The 20,747-nt window shown below is 36.3% G+C and overlaps 1 protein-coding gene across 2 annotated transcripts in view; it reads left to right on the top strand.

The window, feature by feature from the left end:
- Positions 1-20,747, top strand: part of TSC22D2 (TSC22 domain family member 2) — a 34,244-nt gene that overhangs the window by 10,580 nt on the left and 2,917 nt on the right. Inside the window, exons 2-3 of one of the 2 annotated variants that reach the window (XM_070945445.1) lie at positions 7,797-7,868; positions 18,178-18,229. In XM_070945445.1, coding sequence (XP_070801546.1) covers positions 7,797-7,868; positions 18,178-18,229 — 124 coding nt within the window. The remainder of the gene's footprint in view (positions 1-7,796; positions 7,869-18,177; positions 18,230-20,747) is intronic. The other variant, XM_070945446.1, reaches the window with a different exon arrangement.

The following is a 20,747-nucleotide window of genomic DNA, read 5'->3' as shown; positions in this document are numbered from 1 at the left end:
ATCCAGTTTGGTTGCTGTGTGTGTAGACTTTTAGCTGCTCCATTAGAACAGAAAGTTGCGCAGGGCATACCATCATGGAAGTGGTGCACATTTCATACCCCCTACCCCCCATATTATCAGAACAGATGATAATACATATAGTTTGAGAACGTCCACTCAAGAAATTGTAAGGCACCTTGAATGGTCTCATCATAGCCACACTAGAACCACACTGGTTTGCTTCTTTAAATATCGAATTGTATCCTCTATCCTACTGTGACTATGATGATATATAGTATTCTGGTGATTTTATTATGTTTTTACCTTAATTTAGTATTTTATATTGTATATTGTATTGTCCACATACTTTATGAATATAGATATACAGTATGTATATAGGTACAGGTGTACACACACACACACACACACACACACACACACACACACACACACTTGGCATGATGGTCTAGTGGTGAAGACGCTTGCCTCCCATTCGGAAGGTTGAGAGTTCAATCCTAGGTAGCGGCAGATGCTTCTCAAGGTGCAAAGAGAAAATATCTGTGTTGCATCAGGAAGGGCATCCGGCAAATAAAGGCTCAGCTCCATCCAGTTGCCCCGACTCTACCCTGAATTAAGGGATTACAGGGTTGTAAAAGGGTGTGTGTGTGTATTGCTGATGCCTTATTTAAGCTTATATTTATGTCTGTGTATAATGTGTTTTATTAATGTATATCAGTGATTGCATTATCTCTGTAATAGATGTCACACACTCAATAAATTAATAATAAATAATCTCAGATAATCTCTGCAACCACTAATAAGATAAAATTGTAAAAAGTATTTTAGAGAAAAAGTAGTAGATATAACAATACTGAGTTATGATGTACTGTTCACATTAGGTCCATGATGATGACCCTATGGCTCATGTGACACAGGCACCTGGAGCCATATCTGTGGGCATGCGAGCATTGCCCTAGTACAGCTCTAGCGCACATGTGCATGCCAGCCATCTGATTTTTGGCCTTCAGGGCCCATTGGAAGTCGGGAAACACATTGTTTCCATCCTGTGGAGGGCTTCCATGGGGGGAAGGCCGTTTTTGCCCTCCCCAGGCTCCGAGAAAGCCTCTAGAGCCTGGGAAGGGTGAAAAACTGGCCTCCCAGTCTCACTGGAAGTCAGGAAACGGGCTGTTTCCATCCTCCGGAGGGCCTCCGGGGGGGGAGGCCATTTTCGCCCTCCCCAAACTCCTAGGAAGCCTCTGGAAGCCTGGGGAGGGTGAAAAACAGGCCTAACGGGCCCGCCATGCCATCACGTGCCAAAAGTGGGATGAGCACGGGGGGGCACATTAAATTATGGTGTGGACATGCGCGCGCATGACTCCACACACGCTTTTGGCACGCGACAGCAAAAAGGTTAGCCATCACTGTGTTAGGTGAATTTGAAATGATATAAAATATATAATTCTAAAGACAAAATGCAATGATATTTTATACTGCAAATGCATACTATAATATATTATTGTGCCAGCTTCTGTTCAGTTAAAGATTCACTGAAACCTACAGTCTAACTAGGTGCCAGTGCTATATGGGAGACCTAGCTAAGAAATCAAGGCCATATAGGTGTAAAACTATTCTTATTAAGAGCCGTGGTGGCATAGTAGTAAGAATGCAGTATTGCAGGCTAACTTGCTGCTCACTTCCAGGAGTTCAATTCTGACCGGCTTAAGGTTGACTCAATCTTCCATCCTTCCAAGGTCGCTAAAATGAGGACCCAGATTGTTGGAGGCAATATGCTGACTCTCTAAACCACTTACAGAGGGCTGTAAAGCACTGTGAATCTGTACATAAATCTAAGCGCTATTGCTGTTAGAACAACTATAGTAACAGAATCTTGCAAGTCTGAATGTGCTTTCTTCCTCACTTTTTTGTGGGATTTAAGGAGGGACCTATCAGGTGTTTTCTTAAAATTTGTTTCTTTGAAATGGGCTCAATCTGCATTTGTTTGATTGTTACCTTGGTAACATATCTTTCCATTGTCCTTCAGGGCCATTCTTTCTGCCCTCTACATCACTTTTTTTGTCAGCCTCAGTCCTCTTCCCACATTTCCAGAGTCAGGCCATGGGAATGAAATGTAGGTGTCCTGTTCCCTTCTCAGCTAATGGTTCCTCCAGATCACTTAACAAATTCTATTACTCATTTGTGCCCTGAAGGGTGACCCCCCCCCCTTTCCTGTTGCAAGCTTGTTCTTCATCTTCCTGTTCTGGTAATTGTTCCCTCCCCTTTCCATTCTTAATATCATGAATGTAGATACAACCAAAGTACTTTCCCTTTCCCCCACTTGTCAGTTCTATAGCCCCCTTCAAGAAGTGAGATTTTGCCTATTCTGATTTGCCCCATTCTTGTAATGGAAGATAGTTCATGTGAACAGGGTTTCCCTGGGTACTTGCAGTGAAATTGGCATTGCAGTTATGGAACATGCATATTTATCGCAGCCTCCTGCAATCTTTCTTACCTTGGATTTTAAATGTTTGCCCTTGTATCAGAGTTCAAAATAGTCTCCACTTCATACTCTTCTCTACCTACCAGTATGAGCAAAGCTGGAGTCATCCTAATATGCATAGGGTAGATGGTGCGCCTCTCATAATCAGAGACTGATGGAAAACAGAATCTTCATTGATTCTTACACATCAGTGGGCACAGGCTTAGCTGGAAAGGGGCCAATAAACTTCAAGTCAAGTTTCTTTGAAGATCAGGGAGACAGCAAAAAATCTGTAGAAAGCCACGCTAAACTAGCCACCTCTTACCTGCATGTCTGTGGTCTGTGTATGCTGTCTTTGCCAGCTCTAGTTGCTCCTTATAGTAAATTCAGTATGAAAGTGATCTTAGTATAATCTTTGAGAAACTCTACTATGTTGCCAGCCATAAATAGTTCACATTTGAGTTGGGAAAGTCAGGAATCAGTCCTGGTCTCCCCTAGATTTTTTTGGCAAGTTCCCATGAAAATGCAGAAATACTGGTTGTGCTGCATTGCAGGTTGAGATAAATTCTGTCCAAATGTTGTGTTAGCTGCAGTGTGGCATTTTTAAATTGGTTATTTATATATACACTTACTACTGATGTTCCAACAATGATGCAGTGTGGTGCCTTGCTGATAGTAGTGATGTACCTTAAGAATTTTAGACTATCTCCAGGAATAAAGAGAACTACTGCCTCTCTAGAAAGAGTAAGGAGAGTAGGGTCTACCCAGGAGGGTAGACCAAACTAGGAAACCAATGCCATATACTGGTAGGTTTAAATCTACTTCTATTAAACTAGCCATAGTAATAGAATTTTGCAAATGTGAATTTACTGTATTTGATTAGATATATAAAAATTAATGTAAAGACACTTACCTTTTTCACAAATAGCCCTCTGGATCAGGGGTCCCCAACCTTTTGGACCTCAGGGACCACCAAGTTCATAATTTTAAATTTCACGGACCATTAATACGAATCCAGCGCGCCGCTTGCTGAAACACCTGGACTCCCAGTGACGGGATGGGGTCCTTCAGGCACTCTCCCTCCTCTCTCTCTTTCTCTCTCTCCCAATCTTTCTCTCTCATTCTCTTTCTCCCCCTTTCTTTCTCTCTCTCTCTCTCCCAGTCTCTCTCATTTTCTGTCTCCCTGCAATGGAGAGCAAAATCCGGCTGCTCCCCGAACCAGACTCTCCGAGTCTCAAGTGGCAGGAAACGAGGGCTGCCTTGCGCCGCAAATATACCAAGGCAGAATCCTGATGCGGCACTTACAGCAGAGAGAAGAAGCTGGATTTTGCTCTCCATTGCAGACACCAGATCGGCCCCCTACAAGCTCTCATCTCTCTAGGAGCCCGACCAAAGTTTCCAGCGCCGCTTCAGGGAGCGCTCCTTGAGAGACGAGAGCTTGCAGGGGGCCGATCTGGCATCCGCAATGGAGAGCAAAATCTGGCTGCTCCCCGGACCAGACGCCATTTACCGCTCTGAATCCCAAGCAGCAGGAGATGAGGCTGCCTTGCGCCACTGGTTAGCGCAAATATACCGAGGCAGAATGCTGTTGCCGTGCAAATGAAAGTAGTGCTTCACTCCCGCAGCTTCCAGCCATCCCAAACACTGCTTCTTCCCACTTGTGCTGCCCCCTCCCCCACCGCCACAACAGTGGCAAGGGCTGTGCTTTTTCCGTACTGCACCACCTGCAAAAATACGAAAATCTCCCCGCGGACCACCAAAATTTTCTCGCGGACCACCGGTTGTTGACCACTGCTCTGGATAAGTAGTGATGGGGACAGAATTGTCCAAATTGGGAAGATACCCCTTATTTGAGTGTAATAGATCTTTACAATCTCTCCTTGGAGAGATTATGGGTAGTCGAGTCATCCATTCTGAGCAACTCCATGTTTCCTATGTTGAAGATATATTTTGTGGGTTAAAAGAGTGAACAAAATTCCTAGAATAGAATAGAATAGAATAGAATAGAATAGAATAGAATAGAATAGAATAGAATAGAATAGAATAGAATAGAATAGAATAGAATAGAATAGAATAACAGTTAGAAGGGACCTTGGAGATCTTCTAGTCCAACCCCCTCCTTAGGCAGGAAACTCTACACCACTTCAGACAAACGGTTAACCAACATCTTCTTAAAAACTTCCAATGTTGAATAAACTTCCTTCTGTTCATAGTATTTGGACATTTTTTGTCAAAAAAAAAATCTCAATATCCTTGAGGCAATAACATTTTACTGTGCTACTAGAATATTAACTTTATTTTCAAGTCTTCTGTATCTTTTGTCCTTTAGCATCCTGTTCCTTGGTGCTTATCTTACTCAGTTGCAAGATACTCTACTTCAAAAAGTTAATCACTTGAAGTAGATTTTCTTCAAAATTGTAATTTTCTATTTTAAATAATAGTTGATAAAACTATGGATTCATGAAACTGTTTAACTTTATGTATTAAAAGAGTGAACAATACTGATGAATCTAAATGGCTTAAATCATAATTCCAAAGAACACATTTAGGTTCATATATTTTAGTCATGCTAAACTATAGATGATATTTATGCTAGTGATGGCTAACCTTTTTTCTGTCATGTGCCAAAAGCAGGGGGATGGTGGGTATGGGCACACACATGTGCCCACACCCATAATTCAGTGCCCCCCCGCGCATGCACGCACCCCTCCAAGCTCTCCCCACTTTTGGCACACGATGGCATGATGAGCCCAGTAGGTCCGTTTTTCGCCCTCCCAGGTTCCAGAGGCTTTCTTGGAGCCTGGGAAGGGCAAAAACGGCCTTTCCCAACTCCCGGAGGCCCTCCAGAGGCTGGAAACAGCCCATTTCCCGACTTCCAGTGGGCCGAAAATCAGGTGGCCAGCATGCACATGCGCACTGGAGCTGAGGTAGGGCACTGCTCGTGTGCCCACAGATATGGCTCTGCGTGCAACCTATGGCACACGTGCCTTGGTTTGCCATCACAGTTCTATGCTTTTATATTTTTAATTACTTGTCAGAAAACCAGTGTCTTTGTAAGAAAATATGTACCATAATGTTACACAGTTTTTGTTAATTGTTTTAGTTTCATAAGTGTTTTACTATATTTACACAGTGAGGTTTTCTTCTTCTTAAGAAGCTTAGTCTCTTGGTTAATTTTAGCAATGTGCAGCTAAATTATAGAGTACTACAGGTCTCAATCATTCTGTAATGCTCTTTTGAAGTAACCTTGATTTATTTTCTGTGTTTAATATTTTTATTTAATTTATCAAATTTAGTTTTCTCTTTATCTAATATTACCTAACCAATATTTTATCAGAATCTGTTGATAAGGTTTAGGTTACAGATTTTACCTTCTCAAATAAATAATATTTATTTGCTATATAGAACAGACGTGTCCAGCCCACAGACTGCATGCAGCCCTGGACAGCCCCAGAAGATAGTAAACTTTTAGCATTATCGTGTGATTTATATACATTAGTTACACATTCACACAATGCAGTTCAGGCAAATCAAAAGGATACCCATAATGTAGAATAATAATAGATGAGAGAGAGAGAGGAAACATTTTTAATCTGATCATTAAATGCACACATGTTAACTAGACACTGCATCATTCTCTCTTTTTAAATCACCACTGCAATTATCTAGGAAAACTGTAGAAAGATGCTAAAGATTCTGTTGCAAATTAGTGTTTCCTGAGAAAATACATATGTAGTCCTTGTTAATCAAAATGGTAACATTGTATTATATGACATAAATTGTATTTGTCAGTTTTATAATAGTTTCTATTTCGTATTTGCTCTGTATGATAATTATCTTGAATTTTGTAATAGTAATAGTTCCTTAGGTATGGCTTGGTATTCAATTTTTATGTCAACATTCAAATATAATATGAAATTTCAATTTAGTGTTACAAGAACAAGTCCCAGGAATCCCTCAGGTTCTTTTGTGCCTGTTTCCTTTCTGTATTACATGAACTGCATTTAGCATGCTATCAAGATGCTAAAATATAATGATGGAAATAGATTAACTTCACAATTTATAGTCAGAAATTTTCTGTTTCCACAAACTGTGGCTATCGGTAGTGCCAATTTGATGATGATTCTAAAGGCTTGGGAATTGAAAATAGAGAGTCCTCAACATCTGATCAAGGGAGAATTATGCAAACTCGGGATTTAGCGGGGCAATTTTTTGCAATGTAATATAATTTTAATCAGTAATTTAATATATTGGCCCATTGAAAATTTGGTTATGAAAAATAGTTCTTCGTGATTTTTCAGAAGTAAGATAGGATATTTTTTAAGATAAGATTTCTATTTCTTCAGACTTCAGCTGAAAATATAGATTTCCCTTATGGGATAGTAAATGATTAAGAAAAGAGTTCCTTATCCTGTCTCCATTAAGTACAGATATATGAGAATTACTGATAAAATATTTTTGCTATCTACTTGAAAATTGTTTCAGATTTTGGCCAAACCCATCATTCTGCAAGCTGAAATGCATAAAAATTAATACCTAAATAGTTATATTCTTGCCTTTCTAATACAGTGATGTCCTGTTTTTGTGATCATAGTTCTGTGAAGGACGTAATGCCTGTCTCTATCTTTAGGTAAAGGGAATTCATTCCTAATCCAGCTTCTGTATTTAGAAGCATGGAATTTGTCAGTCTTTTTCTGTGCTATCTCATTTTTGCTCACAGAACATCAGTTGGTTGAATAATCACAGTTTAGAACATCTTTTTTTTTTTTAGACTTTCCTTTTTTTAAGCCTGAGGTTGATAATTTAAGAAAATTACTTATTGGGAAATGTGTATGCAGTTTTTCATCCAGATAATCACACATGAATAACTTGCTTGGCAAATATGAACTGTTCTGGTTAATGGCATCAGGTTTTTATGTTTGGATTATGTGTATCTTTAAATTCATTGTTTAGAAGTTGTGGAAACTATCTTGTTCACATATCCATAGCATGGTCTGTCTTTGGGACCCATATTATCAGTACATAGTGATAACAGACAACCTTTCATTCAGAAGATAGTGCCATTTAAATATCAGGGCTAGGTGAATCATAAAAGCTATCATTGTATTCTGCTTGTAAGCATCTAGATGCATTTGATTGACACATTTTGAAAATGATGTAAGGAACAAGATTCTCTTTAATATCCAAGAAGAATATTTTGTACACACTTTGTTTCTCTTTTATCTATTATATATCTGCTAAGCTTTGAACCTAGCTTATCTAAATGTTTAAACCAGAACACATAATTTTACTCAAAAAGATTGTTCATTTTCAATATTGTTTCATTTCCTGGCTCTCATAGGAATCCTTCAACTACTTTCTACCAAGTGTTTCATTCGAACAAGTTACAGGAATCAAAGAACCTCTGGGATAGGTATGAATATTTGAGTATGGAAAGCATACGTGCTTAAGTATGCATGAAGAGCTTTGCACTGTGCAGGTTTCTCGTCATCAAGTAATATGTTCGTTTTAGTATCTTCTTCCTTTTCCTTGTTTATTTGCCATGTAGGGGAATTAAAGTATCCCAAAATTTCTCAGTTACATAACTTGTCTTTTGGGCCATGTGGAATCTTGCTCCATTTCATATTTCTGGGAGAAGAGTATTTTTAAATTAGATGTTCATTGATATTAAAATGAAAACTTCTATCAGTTGTAGCTATCAACAGTTCAGACTTAATGTTTGAAAACTATCAGTAGTAAAAATGGCCTGACAAAAGTATTTTGAAAATAAATCAAAATCTTTTAAATTTCAGAGTTAAGAACAGTAAATATGGGATCTATATTGATTGGTCAAAATAACAATTATAACATGTATCTGCAAATTGAGTCATGATAAATTAAAGCATTAAAAGGAATTCAATTACAGCCAGGCAATTGGCGAGAAACTGCAACAAATTCAACTTTGAGGATATCACTTGTCAAAGTTGTGTTACTAATTCAACAGCTGCAATTCGCTTTCTCACAATATTAGCAGATTCCAATATTAAAAGATTGGAATCTTGGCTTTTCAGGCTTATGGTGTTCTTGTCTGTTTTATATTTTCTACTGCTACTTGAACATTAAGCATCATTGTTTGTTTGCATTTGTGGTATTGAAGCAAAGAAAATTGAATGGCTTTTCTTAAAGCTTGCTCAATTCACATGCTTGCTGATTTCAACATTTTAAAGAACACATTTTAGGTTAAAAATACAGTATTTAAACTGAACAACTCATATTTAAAACAAATACAAAAGAGCTTATAAAGCCATTGTTTTCATATTGAGATCCTCAAGTACTCTTAATAGCTTATTTCCACATTTGGGGGTTCCAACATGCCATAAGATTAAGGAAAAAAATATAATTCTGTTGTTTTGTGTGTTGAGTCTCAGATCTACTAGCTCCATGAAGACAATAAGCACTATAGTGGTTAAATAGGAATCTAGTAATATTCATCTCACTGATTCAGTTTTGCAAGCAAAATGAAATTTCCTAATATTGCTACCTATCAGTTTCACTCATTGCAAATTTGAACCAAAGTGGACATGGCTGATAGAAGCTTGATTCAATTTTCCTCCCTCGCTGCTCAGATATTCCACCGATTGGGTAAGATCCACTGTCAGTGGACTGACTGAGTGCCATTCAAACTTCCTCTAATAATATAATACAAGATTGGAGGAAGAACATATAACCAAAGAAGGATACAAGGAAGAGACAAAAAATGTGGAGCTAGTATCAGAAACATTAAAGCTTGGGATGTGCTGAGGTCACAAATGTCCAAAGAGTGAAAAAGAACCTTTCTGAGTATGTCAGAAACAAAAAGAAAAGCAAATAGAATGTAGAATTGTTGTGGGGAAGAAGGAATAATAATAGATGAGAATACAGAATACCATAATTATTTTCAATGCTTTTTCTCTGAAAGGAAATAAAGCCCTGCTTGGCTATTATTGTGCCACTAATGCAGGGAGGAAGCTGCAATACAAGCTAGACAAGATGTGGGTAAAGAAACACTTACCCTCTTTAAATGAACTCAGATATCAAGGGCTAGATGAGTTACATCCTGGACTATTGAGGTGATTACATTAACTTTGAATAGTTGTAAGAACTCCTAAAGATCTAGCAAGAACTCAGAAGACTGGAAAAAAGCAAATATCTCTGTAAAGAAAGAATAAACTGAGTTCAGAGGAGGGCTACCAAGATGGTAAGGCAATTGGAAATTAAGTTCTAAGAGGAACTATTGAAGGATATATATATATATATATATATAATATAAAATTATGGAATAAATTGTTAAAGTTAGAGATCTGTCTAAAATGATTTAGCAAATTTTACACTGAGCAGGTAGTTGGTCTAGAAATCCTTTCCAATTTTGTGATAATGTTGGAATAGATGGAAGTGGTTGAAGACAGATTCATACTTATGCTCTGTAGCAGGTTGTTCTTTCAAAACTTGTGCAGAATTCATTTCAGCATTTCCTTCAGATCTTGTCTTGCTCTTCTGAGGCAACTTTAGTATCTCAAATAGCTCTTTGAGAGCTATCAAGAACTCAGGAAAACTTCGGATTTCATGGAGAAATTCATAGTCCTTTTGATAAATTTTCATGAGAGTTTTTTTCTCTTTCACATGGGAGATGGACATTATATATTGCTATGTAAAGTATATGATATTTTTATTGCTATGCATATGATAGTCTAAGATACGGATCAGGTTTCTTTAATCTGAAATTTTATAAATGTAGAAAACACGGATGTGACAGTTAAAGGAGAGAAATTGATCATAGACTATAGCCTATTTATTAAATGCTGATTTTTTCCCCCAGACATTTCTGTTCATACTATTTTGTAATTTATGGCTTGAGTGCAAATGTTGCATTTTGTGAACTGATAGGCTCCTTCAATCCATAAAGACACTGGTGGAATGGAGAAAGAGCAACTTTTTCCATCAGTGGTACGGCCTCTCTGTCCCTTCAGCTCTACAAACTCTACAGCAAACCCTTCAACTCTACTTTGGAAGGTTTAGGAATCTAACCACATGGAGTTTTAAGAGAAGAGTTTCAACCAAACAAGACTTTCTGAGGGAATGCAACTGAATCAATGACACTGGAAGCAAACCCTGAATCTAATTTATTGACTTTTGAATCTAACTACATTGACATTGTAGTGTAGTGGATGTATCCATAACTCAGAATTCTGTGATATTTTTATTTATCAAATTTATACACCAGCTATCTCATCTAAGGGACACATTCTAATGGGAGAGAAGTACCCTGAGGAAGGGCTCCAGCCCAAGTTCAAAAGCTGAGAAGACTAAAATTCTGGTCCTGGTGACCAACCCAGATTGGATCCTGACTCAGGTTTACATATAAAAACTATATAGCCATACAAAAGAGATAAAGATTAAAATAAAGTTCTCCTTTGAAATTCTGATTAGGAGTCAGTACTTATTAAATAGTTTAGTAGCATCCATGGACAAGAGGGAGATGTGAATAGGGTCAAATTAGGCTATATTGTCCTGTAGTGGAGGGGTTCTCAAAATTTTTGATAACATGATTCCCTAGCATAATAAACGAATTTGTGCACTGATCTGAAAATAATGATGTTACCTACCATATTGGACCTGGCAAAACCAGTTGCTGATGACATTGGACTCTTAACTGCATATGATTTTGACTGATCCCTATTTTCCTGGGTTTCGTTATCTCTAAAAAGTCATTCCTGTACTCTATTTTACTCTATTTTAAATTTTGTATTTATATTTTATTCTATGGCTGTTCACCGCCTTGAGTCCTTCGGGAGTAGGGCGGTATACAAATAAAATAAAATAATAAAATAAATAAAATAATAAAATAAAATAAAATAAAATAAAATAAAATAATAAAATAAAATAAAATAAAATAAAATAAAATAATAAAATAAAATAAAATAAAATAAAATAAAATAAAATAAAATAAAATAAATTCCTGGACCCTTGGGCAGTACGAGCTAGGTATTTGAAGAAACCTTTCTATCTTAGATACAATATTTTAAATCATTGTTTTAAGAATTAAACACCATGGCCAGGTTGAAGCTTCCTTTGGGAAGACACCATGTTTTTTTCTTACCACTTGAACACTTGTTGCTAGGTACAGTAACCTCAGGAGCCTTTCACTACTTTAATTACTCAGAATAAGAGATTGTGGAATAGCTTTAAAAAAGACACACCAGGGAACAATCAAACTGCTGCTTGGCCTAGTATATTTTTGCTGCTTGGCCTAGTATATTCTGACTTTGCGATAGATGCAAGAAAATAGGAAGTAAAGTCTGCCCATCGGTATTGACAATTCTGTTTAGTCACAGCTCTCCTCTTTGTGATGACCCATATTGTGTATTGAAAATGCTGCCTCTAGAATTCTGAACCAATGGCCATTTCCAATCTCAGTACATCTGACATATTGGTTTGACTCAGCATTTCATTCAGTTTGTATTTGGAAATGAACTGTTCTGATTTGTACTTCCTGAACCACCTTAAATTCTGAACTTTTCCAAATTCGAACATAGTATTTAACAAATGTTCTAGAATGTTTGTGTGCACCAGCATGTTCTGTTTCAGATGTGTTCACTTAGTAATACAAATGTTTTATTGGCAGTAACAGTTCTAAAAATAAGACTCTAAAATGTCTCTTTCAAAGAAAGTTTCTCATCAGTTAATATCTTACGTCAATTTACCATGTTAAACCTTTACTATTTACCACTGATATAAACATTCAAACTCATAATTTTTTAAAAAACTTTTTCGTTCATTTGCTTTCCCATCTCATTAAATAGATGATTATTAGCTAGTACTTAAGGGTGTATGAGTCAATAATAATTAAATTTAATATTTGGTTTAAAAGATTTGATGTTCAGTTTAATAAAATATTTAACTATAAAATTACTAAACTTCATTAGCTACTTTAACTTTGGCAAAAATGGTCTGACAATGGTAGATATGGTTTGCAAACTATCAGCCCAATATAGTCAAGCCTTTTACCATAGCTATCTATAAAATACTTTCTCTGAATATTTTTTAGGGTTAAAAACAATGGGAATGAAAATGGAAAGTGGAGTAATCGATTTTTAATTCAATATAAATATTTCTTCTTTCTTTCTGTGTCTCCAAACATTTTTCTCTAAACAAATTCTATCAGAAATGAGACACAGACAGAACAGTACTTCTTCAAAGATTGTTATAGGGACATATTATGAATGTGAGAAAAACTCAACAGCAGACTACCTATATTAATGTCAAAAAGCCTCTGCTTTATCTACATATGGAAGGAAAGCTACAATGGAGAGTTCAGACTAAATCTGTTAGTCTTCAAAGTTACAAACTGCCTTTGTATCTTGAACATCTGATTCAGTACATCAAAGATTCTATCCAAATAACATAATCATACATTAAATCGCATTTGAATCTTTGCTCTATCTATCATCAGGGTAGATTTGATTTAAATCGAGTTGATTTAAATCACAATTTAAATCATGATTTAAATCACTAGTAAAAAGCTTGATTTAAATCAACTCAATTTAAATCATAATTTTTAAAGAGCAACTGTCATCTCTGCTACTCCTTTGACCCACTGTTGACTCACCGATAGTCCCAGTGTTGCAGAAAATACAGCCTCATGCTACATAACTAAGCTCCATTTCATGCTGAATAAACTAAATTATTTATGTATCTTAAATAGAAAACTATCTTACAATAGATTTTTACCCCATAAGTTTTTTATTAAAATAAATTCAATAAAAATCAAAAAAATCCGATTTAAATAAAAAAATCTGATTTTTTTGATTTTTTTTTTAAAAAATCATTGATTTTTATCCACCCTGTCTATCATCATCATCATCATCTATCATATCTATGTAGAAGTAATGTATTCAGTTGTCTATCTAATAGTGCTATTGGATGTAGTGTTTTGCAGTTGGATTCTTAAGTATTCCAGTATTGAACTTAGATGGTTGTTTCAAAGAATCATGGAACAGTCCAGAAATATGATTGTTTCTATAGGTATTTGGGGGAAAAAAACATACATATTTATATAGAGAAAGATAGATAAATTTGTGAAGTAAAAAAATGAAAAAAATCTCTGCTTCTCCAGCTTCAGATTACGTATCATTTCATTAAGCAATGGTTGAAAGGTAAAACAAAGTTCATATAAGTTAGAAAAAAGTGTGTGTGTGTGTGTGTGTGTTAAATGTCCTAATGAAGTTTAGTAGTTGTAGTACAAGTTTAGAAAGCCAGAGATAGGAATAAATGAGCCAATTCTTGAAATTGTAATAGTATTTATTTGTAATATATAGATTGTTTTGAGAGAAAAGCACACTTTCTTTTTGTTCCACTCTTTACAAATGTGTGCATTAGTCTTGAATTTGAGTTATTCTTTTCTTAGATGTTAGAAATACGTTGTAAAATATATCCTCTTGTGTGTCTGAAAATACAGTGTATTACTACATTTAAATTCCACATTTCCTTTGTAAATTCTATAGTGGCCTCCTTTATAATCCTCAAAAAAAAACAAAAAAAAAACAAACAAACCCTAGTATAAAACATTGCAAAACCAGACCAGGCCTCCTAAACACCAACAGAATAAGATTGCTTTAAATGACTTTTTGAAATTCAAGAGGGAAAGCATGAATCTGAACTTAAGAGGCAGCTGAAAGAAAAGGTGTATCTTCTGACTCCAGCCCCCTTAGCTGCACAGGACAAGTAAATTTTACTTAGGAAGATATGATTCCAAAGGTAATTGAGAGCCAAGCCAAGACTTTATACATAAGCACCAGCAGTTTGAATGCTATTGATAACCAGTGTGCATCACAAAACAAGTGTTATTTCCAAAGCAACTATCCATGACCAGGAAGAAGGCAGGTGCTTTACAACCAATTTTACTTTCCCAGTGGTCTTCAAAGAAAGCCCCCAATAGAATGTCTTGCAGTGCTTAAACCTAAAGGTTAGGATATAAGCCACTGTTGGAAAAGATTCCTGATCCATCAAGGGCAATAGTTGGCATATCAACCAACATTGAGCAAAAGAAACTTTGGCTATGCCTTTTACCTTCAGTTTCAGCAGGAGCTGTGAATCTGGGAAGATCCCCAAATGCAGGCATGCTCCTTTAGAGCAGGGCTGTCAAACTCCCGGCTTGCAGGCTGGATGCATCACATGCTGGCCACACCTACTCCTGGTTTACTCCTGGTTTTAGGGAAGGGGGAAAAAGTCTCAATAGGTCATGTGACGCTGCCATGATGATGTGAGTTTGACACCCCTGCTTTAGAGGGAGTCTGATCTTATCAAGAACTAAAGCCTATCCAGCTGGGGTAGAACCAAATCTAGTAGTGACATGTTGCAGTGCAGTGTTGCAAGAATCTACTTGACCCATCCAAATCTTCAATTATTGCCTTCAGGCTCTATGTCAGGATTACTGCGACATACCTAGCTTAGTTGGGGATGGCAATGTATATTTATCAGCATATTGATACTTCACCCTAAACTGATGCACAATATCTCCCAGCAGGTTCATCTAACAGTTTTCTACAGGGAGTGTAATCCTATTCTGGGCTTTGTAGGAGCCATCATCTCAGATTATTTTTGATCATCTAATCCTTCATAACCCCTAGGTATCAGATAATGACCCCCACTGCATCTCTGGCTTGGTTTATGGTGGCAATGTATAACCAGGCATCTTCAATAGCTTGATTATCTATTATTCCAAACTAAAACATGGTTTCTTTTATATAGATGTTAAATAGCAAGGGAGAAAAAACTGAATCTTGTACAGTCCAAAAATAGAGAAGTCAAGGGCTCAATTGCTTATCTCGCATAACTACTGTTGAGAAACTGATTAGAATCACATACTCAGTAAAGAGTAGAACCTTCACAAAACACTGCCTTTTTCTCCTACTCTTTGCGGTCCAGAATGCTACCTGACTCCAAAAAGTTTAACAGGACTGCATTTGCTCCATTTTAAAATATTGAATATTAATGTTTCATAACATAGGTAAATTCAGTTATATTCCTAAATATTGCTTAGCGCATTGTAAGCCACCCTGAGTCTCCGGAGAAGGGCGGCATATAAATCAAATTAAGAAAAAATAATTTAAAAAAATAAATTTTAATGCAAACATCAAAACAATCTGAAAAAGGCATTTAAAAATATTTTTCATCTGTTATAGAATTGTGAAATCTACACTTGAATGAATGCAACAACTATTGCTTTTTAGTAATAAAAATGTAAGGCCTCAAAAATATGAGATATTTTTCTAGAAATTGTGAAAGTGTAAAATTAGAATGACCATTAAGACTGCTTTATAAATACTTACCAACATAAAATATTAAGCATTTTCTTTTTAAAGGAGTGAGTGAAAACCTCTTAAATGTAAAATATGTTTCCATTATTGATTGCTTTTAAAAGAAACAAAATGAATATTTTGCTTTCATGCCTGTTTTGAAAAAGTCCACATTTTAAACAAGAATCTGTTGCTCTAAGTCAGGGATGTCAAACTCACGTCATCATGGCGGTGTCATGTGACATATCGGGACTTTTCCCCCCTTCACTAAACCAGGCATGGGTGTGGCGCAGCGCGTGACACATCCAGCCTGTGGGCCAGGAGTTTGATAGCCCTGTTCTAAGTGAAGGTTGATATATTTCACTTTAAATATGCTATTAAATAATGAATATATAGTACATTTCTATTCTATCTCACCAAGGAATTTTGAGATGGATCCCAACTACAGTATAAATAGAGAAAATTTAAATATTTCATATGATAGAAAGGAAGAAACAATGGAAAATAAGTTTACAATAAAGTAGTGTTGGTAATTCTTTTCATGCACTATCCTGGTGGTGAGAACTAAATTGGAATTGCTATGATTCCTGTCTGGATGGAATGCATGTTAATTGACATAGCTTTTCATGTTGAACATTTATATGTAGTATTTGTGTAGATTCATCCAGAGCAACTGTACTGACTCAGAGAGAGAACAAAAAAAAAAAAGTTATTTGAGTATTAAACATACTGTGCTGAAAGTTCTTAATGATGCTTTAATCATATCAGACCTATATCATTTATCTTTATGTGCTCTGTGTTTCTTATGGACCTGAGAAATTTGGAAATGATTACACAAATTTTCAGAAAGTGTAAATACAAAGCACAATTGCATATTTCTGCTTTAGATATGTTGTTTGGCAATCAGAGGTTTCTTTAATATTCCTTAAACTTTTGGAAAAAAATGGAATTGATTTTCATATATGCCAACTCAAAACTCAGCAATAGCTCCCAGACACCTGATTAATCACAACTTGACAATACTCTTACTATTACAGTGAGGAAAATCAGGAAAAAAGTCAAATCCTTTGAGGATAATTTCACTTATTTATGGAGTGTTTTAATTATTACAGTGGTTATTGTTTCTGTTTAATAATGCCAATATTTTGTCATAGAATACATTGTAGTATACATACATATATAAAAGAATAAAATATTAATACTTGAAGTTATATATTACTGCAGATTATTTTTGTGATTAAACTAAACTATGGAGATCCTAAAATTTTGGTAGATTTTGTGTTATATATTGTTTATTTGAAAATCAATTATAATTATTTAAAATAAAATCAGTCTGGAAGGAAGTTTTTTTAATATCCAGTTGAAAGCACTGAATTTTCCTTATTTTTATGCTGGATTATAAAAACATGAATAATTACATGCAAACTGAGTTCTCTGGCCAATAATAGATTAAGAAATGAAAAATAGATTTAACTTTGTAGTAGTGAATACAGAATACTTTGCTGAAAAATATGCCAAATACAGTGGGTTTTTTCTATAGTAAATTTATTAAATGTACTAAAAATCTAAACCATATGGAGATGACATTTTGATCATCATGGTACAGGATGACATAAACATAATTAGTGCTCGCTAGAACTGAAACCGAGTTCTGTATACTGTAAAATGTCTGGTGGAAATACCTCCAAAAGTACAACTTGAACTGAAGACTAAAGTGTTGGACCATGGTAATCAACCCAACTATCTTTTGTGGGTATTCTACAATGAAATAGAACTCTCCCAACAATCAGTTTTGGATCATTTTATTGTAAAAGAATTGGCTTATTTTTTTCCACTAAGATGCTTTTACATATTTCCATACTGATCTAGACTTGCATCAAAATGTCACTTTCAAACACACAGTGGTTGACTTGGTTATGATTATGAACTATTTCAGTTGCATATTGATGTGCTCAAATATGGGAGCTCATAACAGCCAATAGGATGTGGGCAATATTTCTTTTCTTATACTCTCAGGAGGTCTGTGCTCAGTTTCAACAAGGGCCAGAAATTGGCATAAATATCTCGGGGCCAAACTAGCATGAACTAGTTATGTCTAAGTTCTATTCAAAACATTAATATTCTCAGCTCCCATTGATTTTGATGAGATTTAAATATGTCTCACTTTCTCTGGGATACAATGCCTATGATTTGAAGATACCACACTTCCTTGTTCCTGAGCATATGGAATTAACACTCGCCAATCTTAAAGGTTTGTAATGATCACTAAAATATAGAAGAACATTGAATGCAAAGTGCTGACTTGTGAAACTATAATGGAAGACTTTGCTTTTCCATCACTTTTGCTGAACAGCATTTCAATGAACTCAAAGCTCACATGTGACTTTTCTTTGCTTTTCTTTTAAACAGTGCATCTGGTGGGAGTGTTGTAGCCATTGATAACAAAATAGAACAGGCAATGGTAAGTAAGAAACTTATTTATTAAACTTATCTGCCAGTCATCTCACTCTAAACAGCAATTATGGACAACTTTATTTTGCCTACAATCTTGATCATATATTTGGAGATTTTAATATAAATAGCTATATGTTTTAGAATTTTCTATCTGTCCTAAATTCTTCATAGGTAGAGAAGAATAATCACAAAAGAATAGCATAGTGCAGCACAGATTATGGTTTGCTCTAGTTTTTTGGCTATTTGCACTTTGTTGTTTGGCAATTTTGTGATGAGCAAAACAGCACCAATGTTGAAATAATTTGGAGCTTTTGTAGAATTTTTAGCAATAAAACTGCCCATTCTAGTACGTGCTGCTGTATAATTAATATTCAAATTCTGAACATTTTAACTGGGCAAATACAATTTAAATTAATGTTATTTCAGTCATCTAAAACATTGTGGTGTTAAAACTATTGAAATTCTGTCTAAAATTGCCTAATTTGTTAGTCATATTATTAGTAAGGATATTATTGTTATTTCAATATAATTACTTTTGAAAATACAGTATGTCACAGTAGTGAGTACACCCCCTTACATTTTGTAAATATTTAAGTATATCTTTTCATGTGACAACACTGAAGAAATGACACTTGGCTACAATGTAAAGTAGTGAGTATACAGCTTGTATAACAGTGTAAATGTGCTGTCCCCTCAAAATAACACAACACACAGCCATTAATGTCTAAACTGCTGGCAAGAAAAGTGAGTACACCCCTAAGTGATAATGTCCAAATGGGGCCCAAAGTGTCAATATTTTGTGTGGCCATCATTATTTTCCAGCACTGCCTTAATCCTCTTGGGCATAGAGCTCGCCAGAGCTTAACAGATTGACACTGGAGTCCTCTTCCACTCCTCCATGACGATGTCACGGAGCTGGTGGATGTTAGAGACCTTGCACACCTCCACCTTCTGTTTTGGGATGTCCCACAGATGCTTAATAGGGTTTCGGTCTGGAGGCATGCTTAGCCAGTCCATCACCTTTACCCTCAGCTTCTTTAGCAAGGCAGTGGTCGTTTTGGAGGTATGTTTGGGGTCGTTATTATGTTGGAATACTGCCCTGTGGCCCAGTCTCCGAAGGGAGGGGATCATGCTCTGCTTCAGTTTGTCACAGTGCATGTTGGCATTCATGGTTCCCTCAATGAACTGTAGCTTCCCAGTGCCGGCATCACTCATGCAGCCCCAGACCATGACATTCCCACCACCATGCTTGACTGTAGGCAAGACACACTCGTCTTTGTACTCCTCACTTGGTAGCCGCCACACATGCTTGATACCATCTGAACCAAATAAGTTTATCTTGGTCTCATCGGGCCACAGGACATGGTTCCAGGAATGTCCTAAGTCTGCTTGTCTGCAGCAAACTGTTTGTGGGCTTTCTTGTGCATCATCTTTAGAAGAGGTTTCCTTCTGGGACGACAGCCCTGCAGACCAATTTGATGCCACATGCAGTGTACGGTCTGAGCACTGATAGGCTGACCCCCCACCCTCTGGATATGATGCTGAGCACAGGCACTCAACTTCTTTGATCGACCATGGCGAGGCCTGTTCTGAGTGGAACATGTCCTGTTAAATTGCTGTATCGTCTTGGCCACAATGCTGCAGCTTAGTTTCAGGGTCTTGGCAATCTTCTTATAGCCTAGGGCTAGGCCATCTTTATGTAGAGCAACAATTCGTGTTTTCTGATCCTCAGAGTTCATTGCCATGAGGTGCCATGTTGAACTTCCAGTGACCAGCATGAAAGAGAGCGATAACACCAAATTTAACAGACCTGCTCCCCCTTCACACCTGAGACCTCGTAACACTAACGTGTCACATGACACCAGGAAGGGAAAACGGCTACTCTGGCCCCATTTGTACATTATCACTTAGGGATGTATTCACTTTTGTTGTCAGCAGTTTAGACATTAATGGCTGTGTATTGCATTATTTTGAGGGGACAGCACATTTATACTGTTATACAAGCTGTTTACTCACTACTTTACATTGTAGTCAAGTGTCATTTCTTCAGTGTTGTCACATGAAAAGATATACTTAAATATTTACAAATTGTGAGGGGTGTACTCACTTCTGTGGCATACTGTATAATGCATTTAACTATTTGGTTTGCGAACTTAAAAATTATATTTGTTAGTCTTCAAGTTACTATGGATATTGTTTCTTCATTTATTTGTTTATATAGCTACCTATTTCATATATGTGACTGTACGTGGCATACAGTGAAATGATTAAAAACAAATAAAATATATAATATAAAATAAAAACACGTGACACCTGAACTTTATAAAACAACCATCCACAAAGCCAAGAGACAGGCTCCATCACACTTCCAGGCCCAGACCTGGCACAAAACCAAGGTTTTAGGACTTTATGAAAGGCTAGCAATGTCACAACTAACTCAAGTGGTTGTTCCACTTGCACCACAGCAGAAAATGACCTCTTCCTGGGCCATTCCAGCTCCCACTGATTAGCTGATGACATCTAGA

The sequence above is a fragment of the Pituophis catenifer genome, unplaced genomic scaffold (assembly GCF_029215685.1).
Source record: "Pituophis catenifer annectens isolate HBS135680 unplaced genomic scaffold, rPitCat1.0.hap2 SCAF_6, whole genome shotgun sequence".
Taxonomy (NCBI): domain Eukaryota; kingdom Metazoa; phylum Chordata; class Lepidosauria; order Squamata; family Colubridae; genus Pituophis; species Pituophis catenifer.
This window is presented reverse-complemented; position numbering and strand designations above follow the sequence as displayed.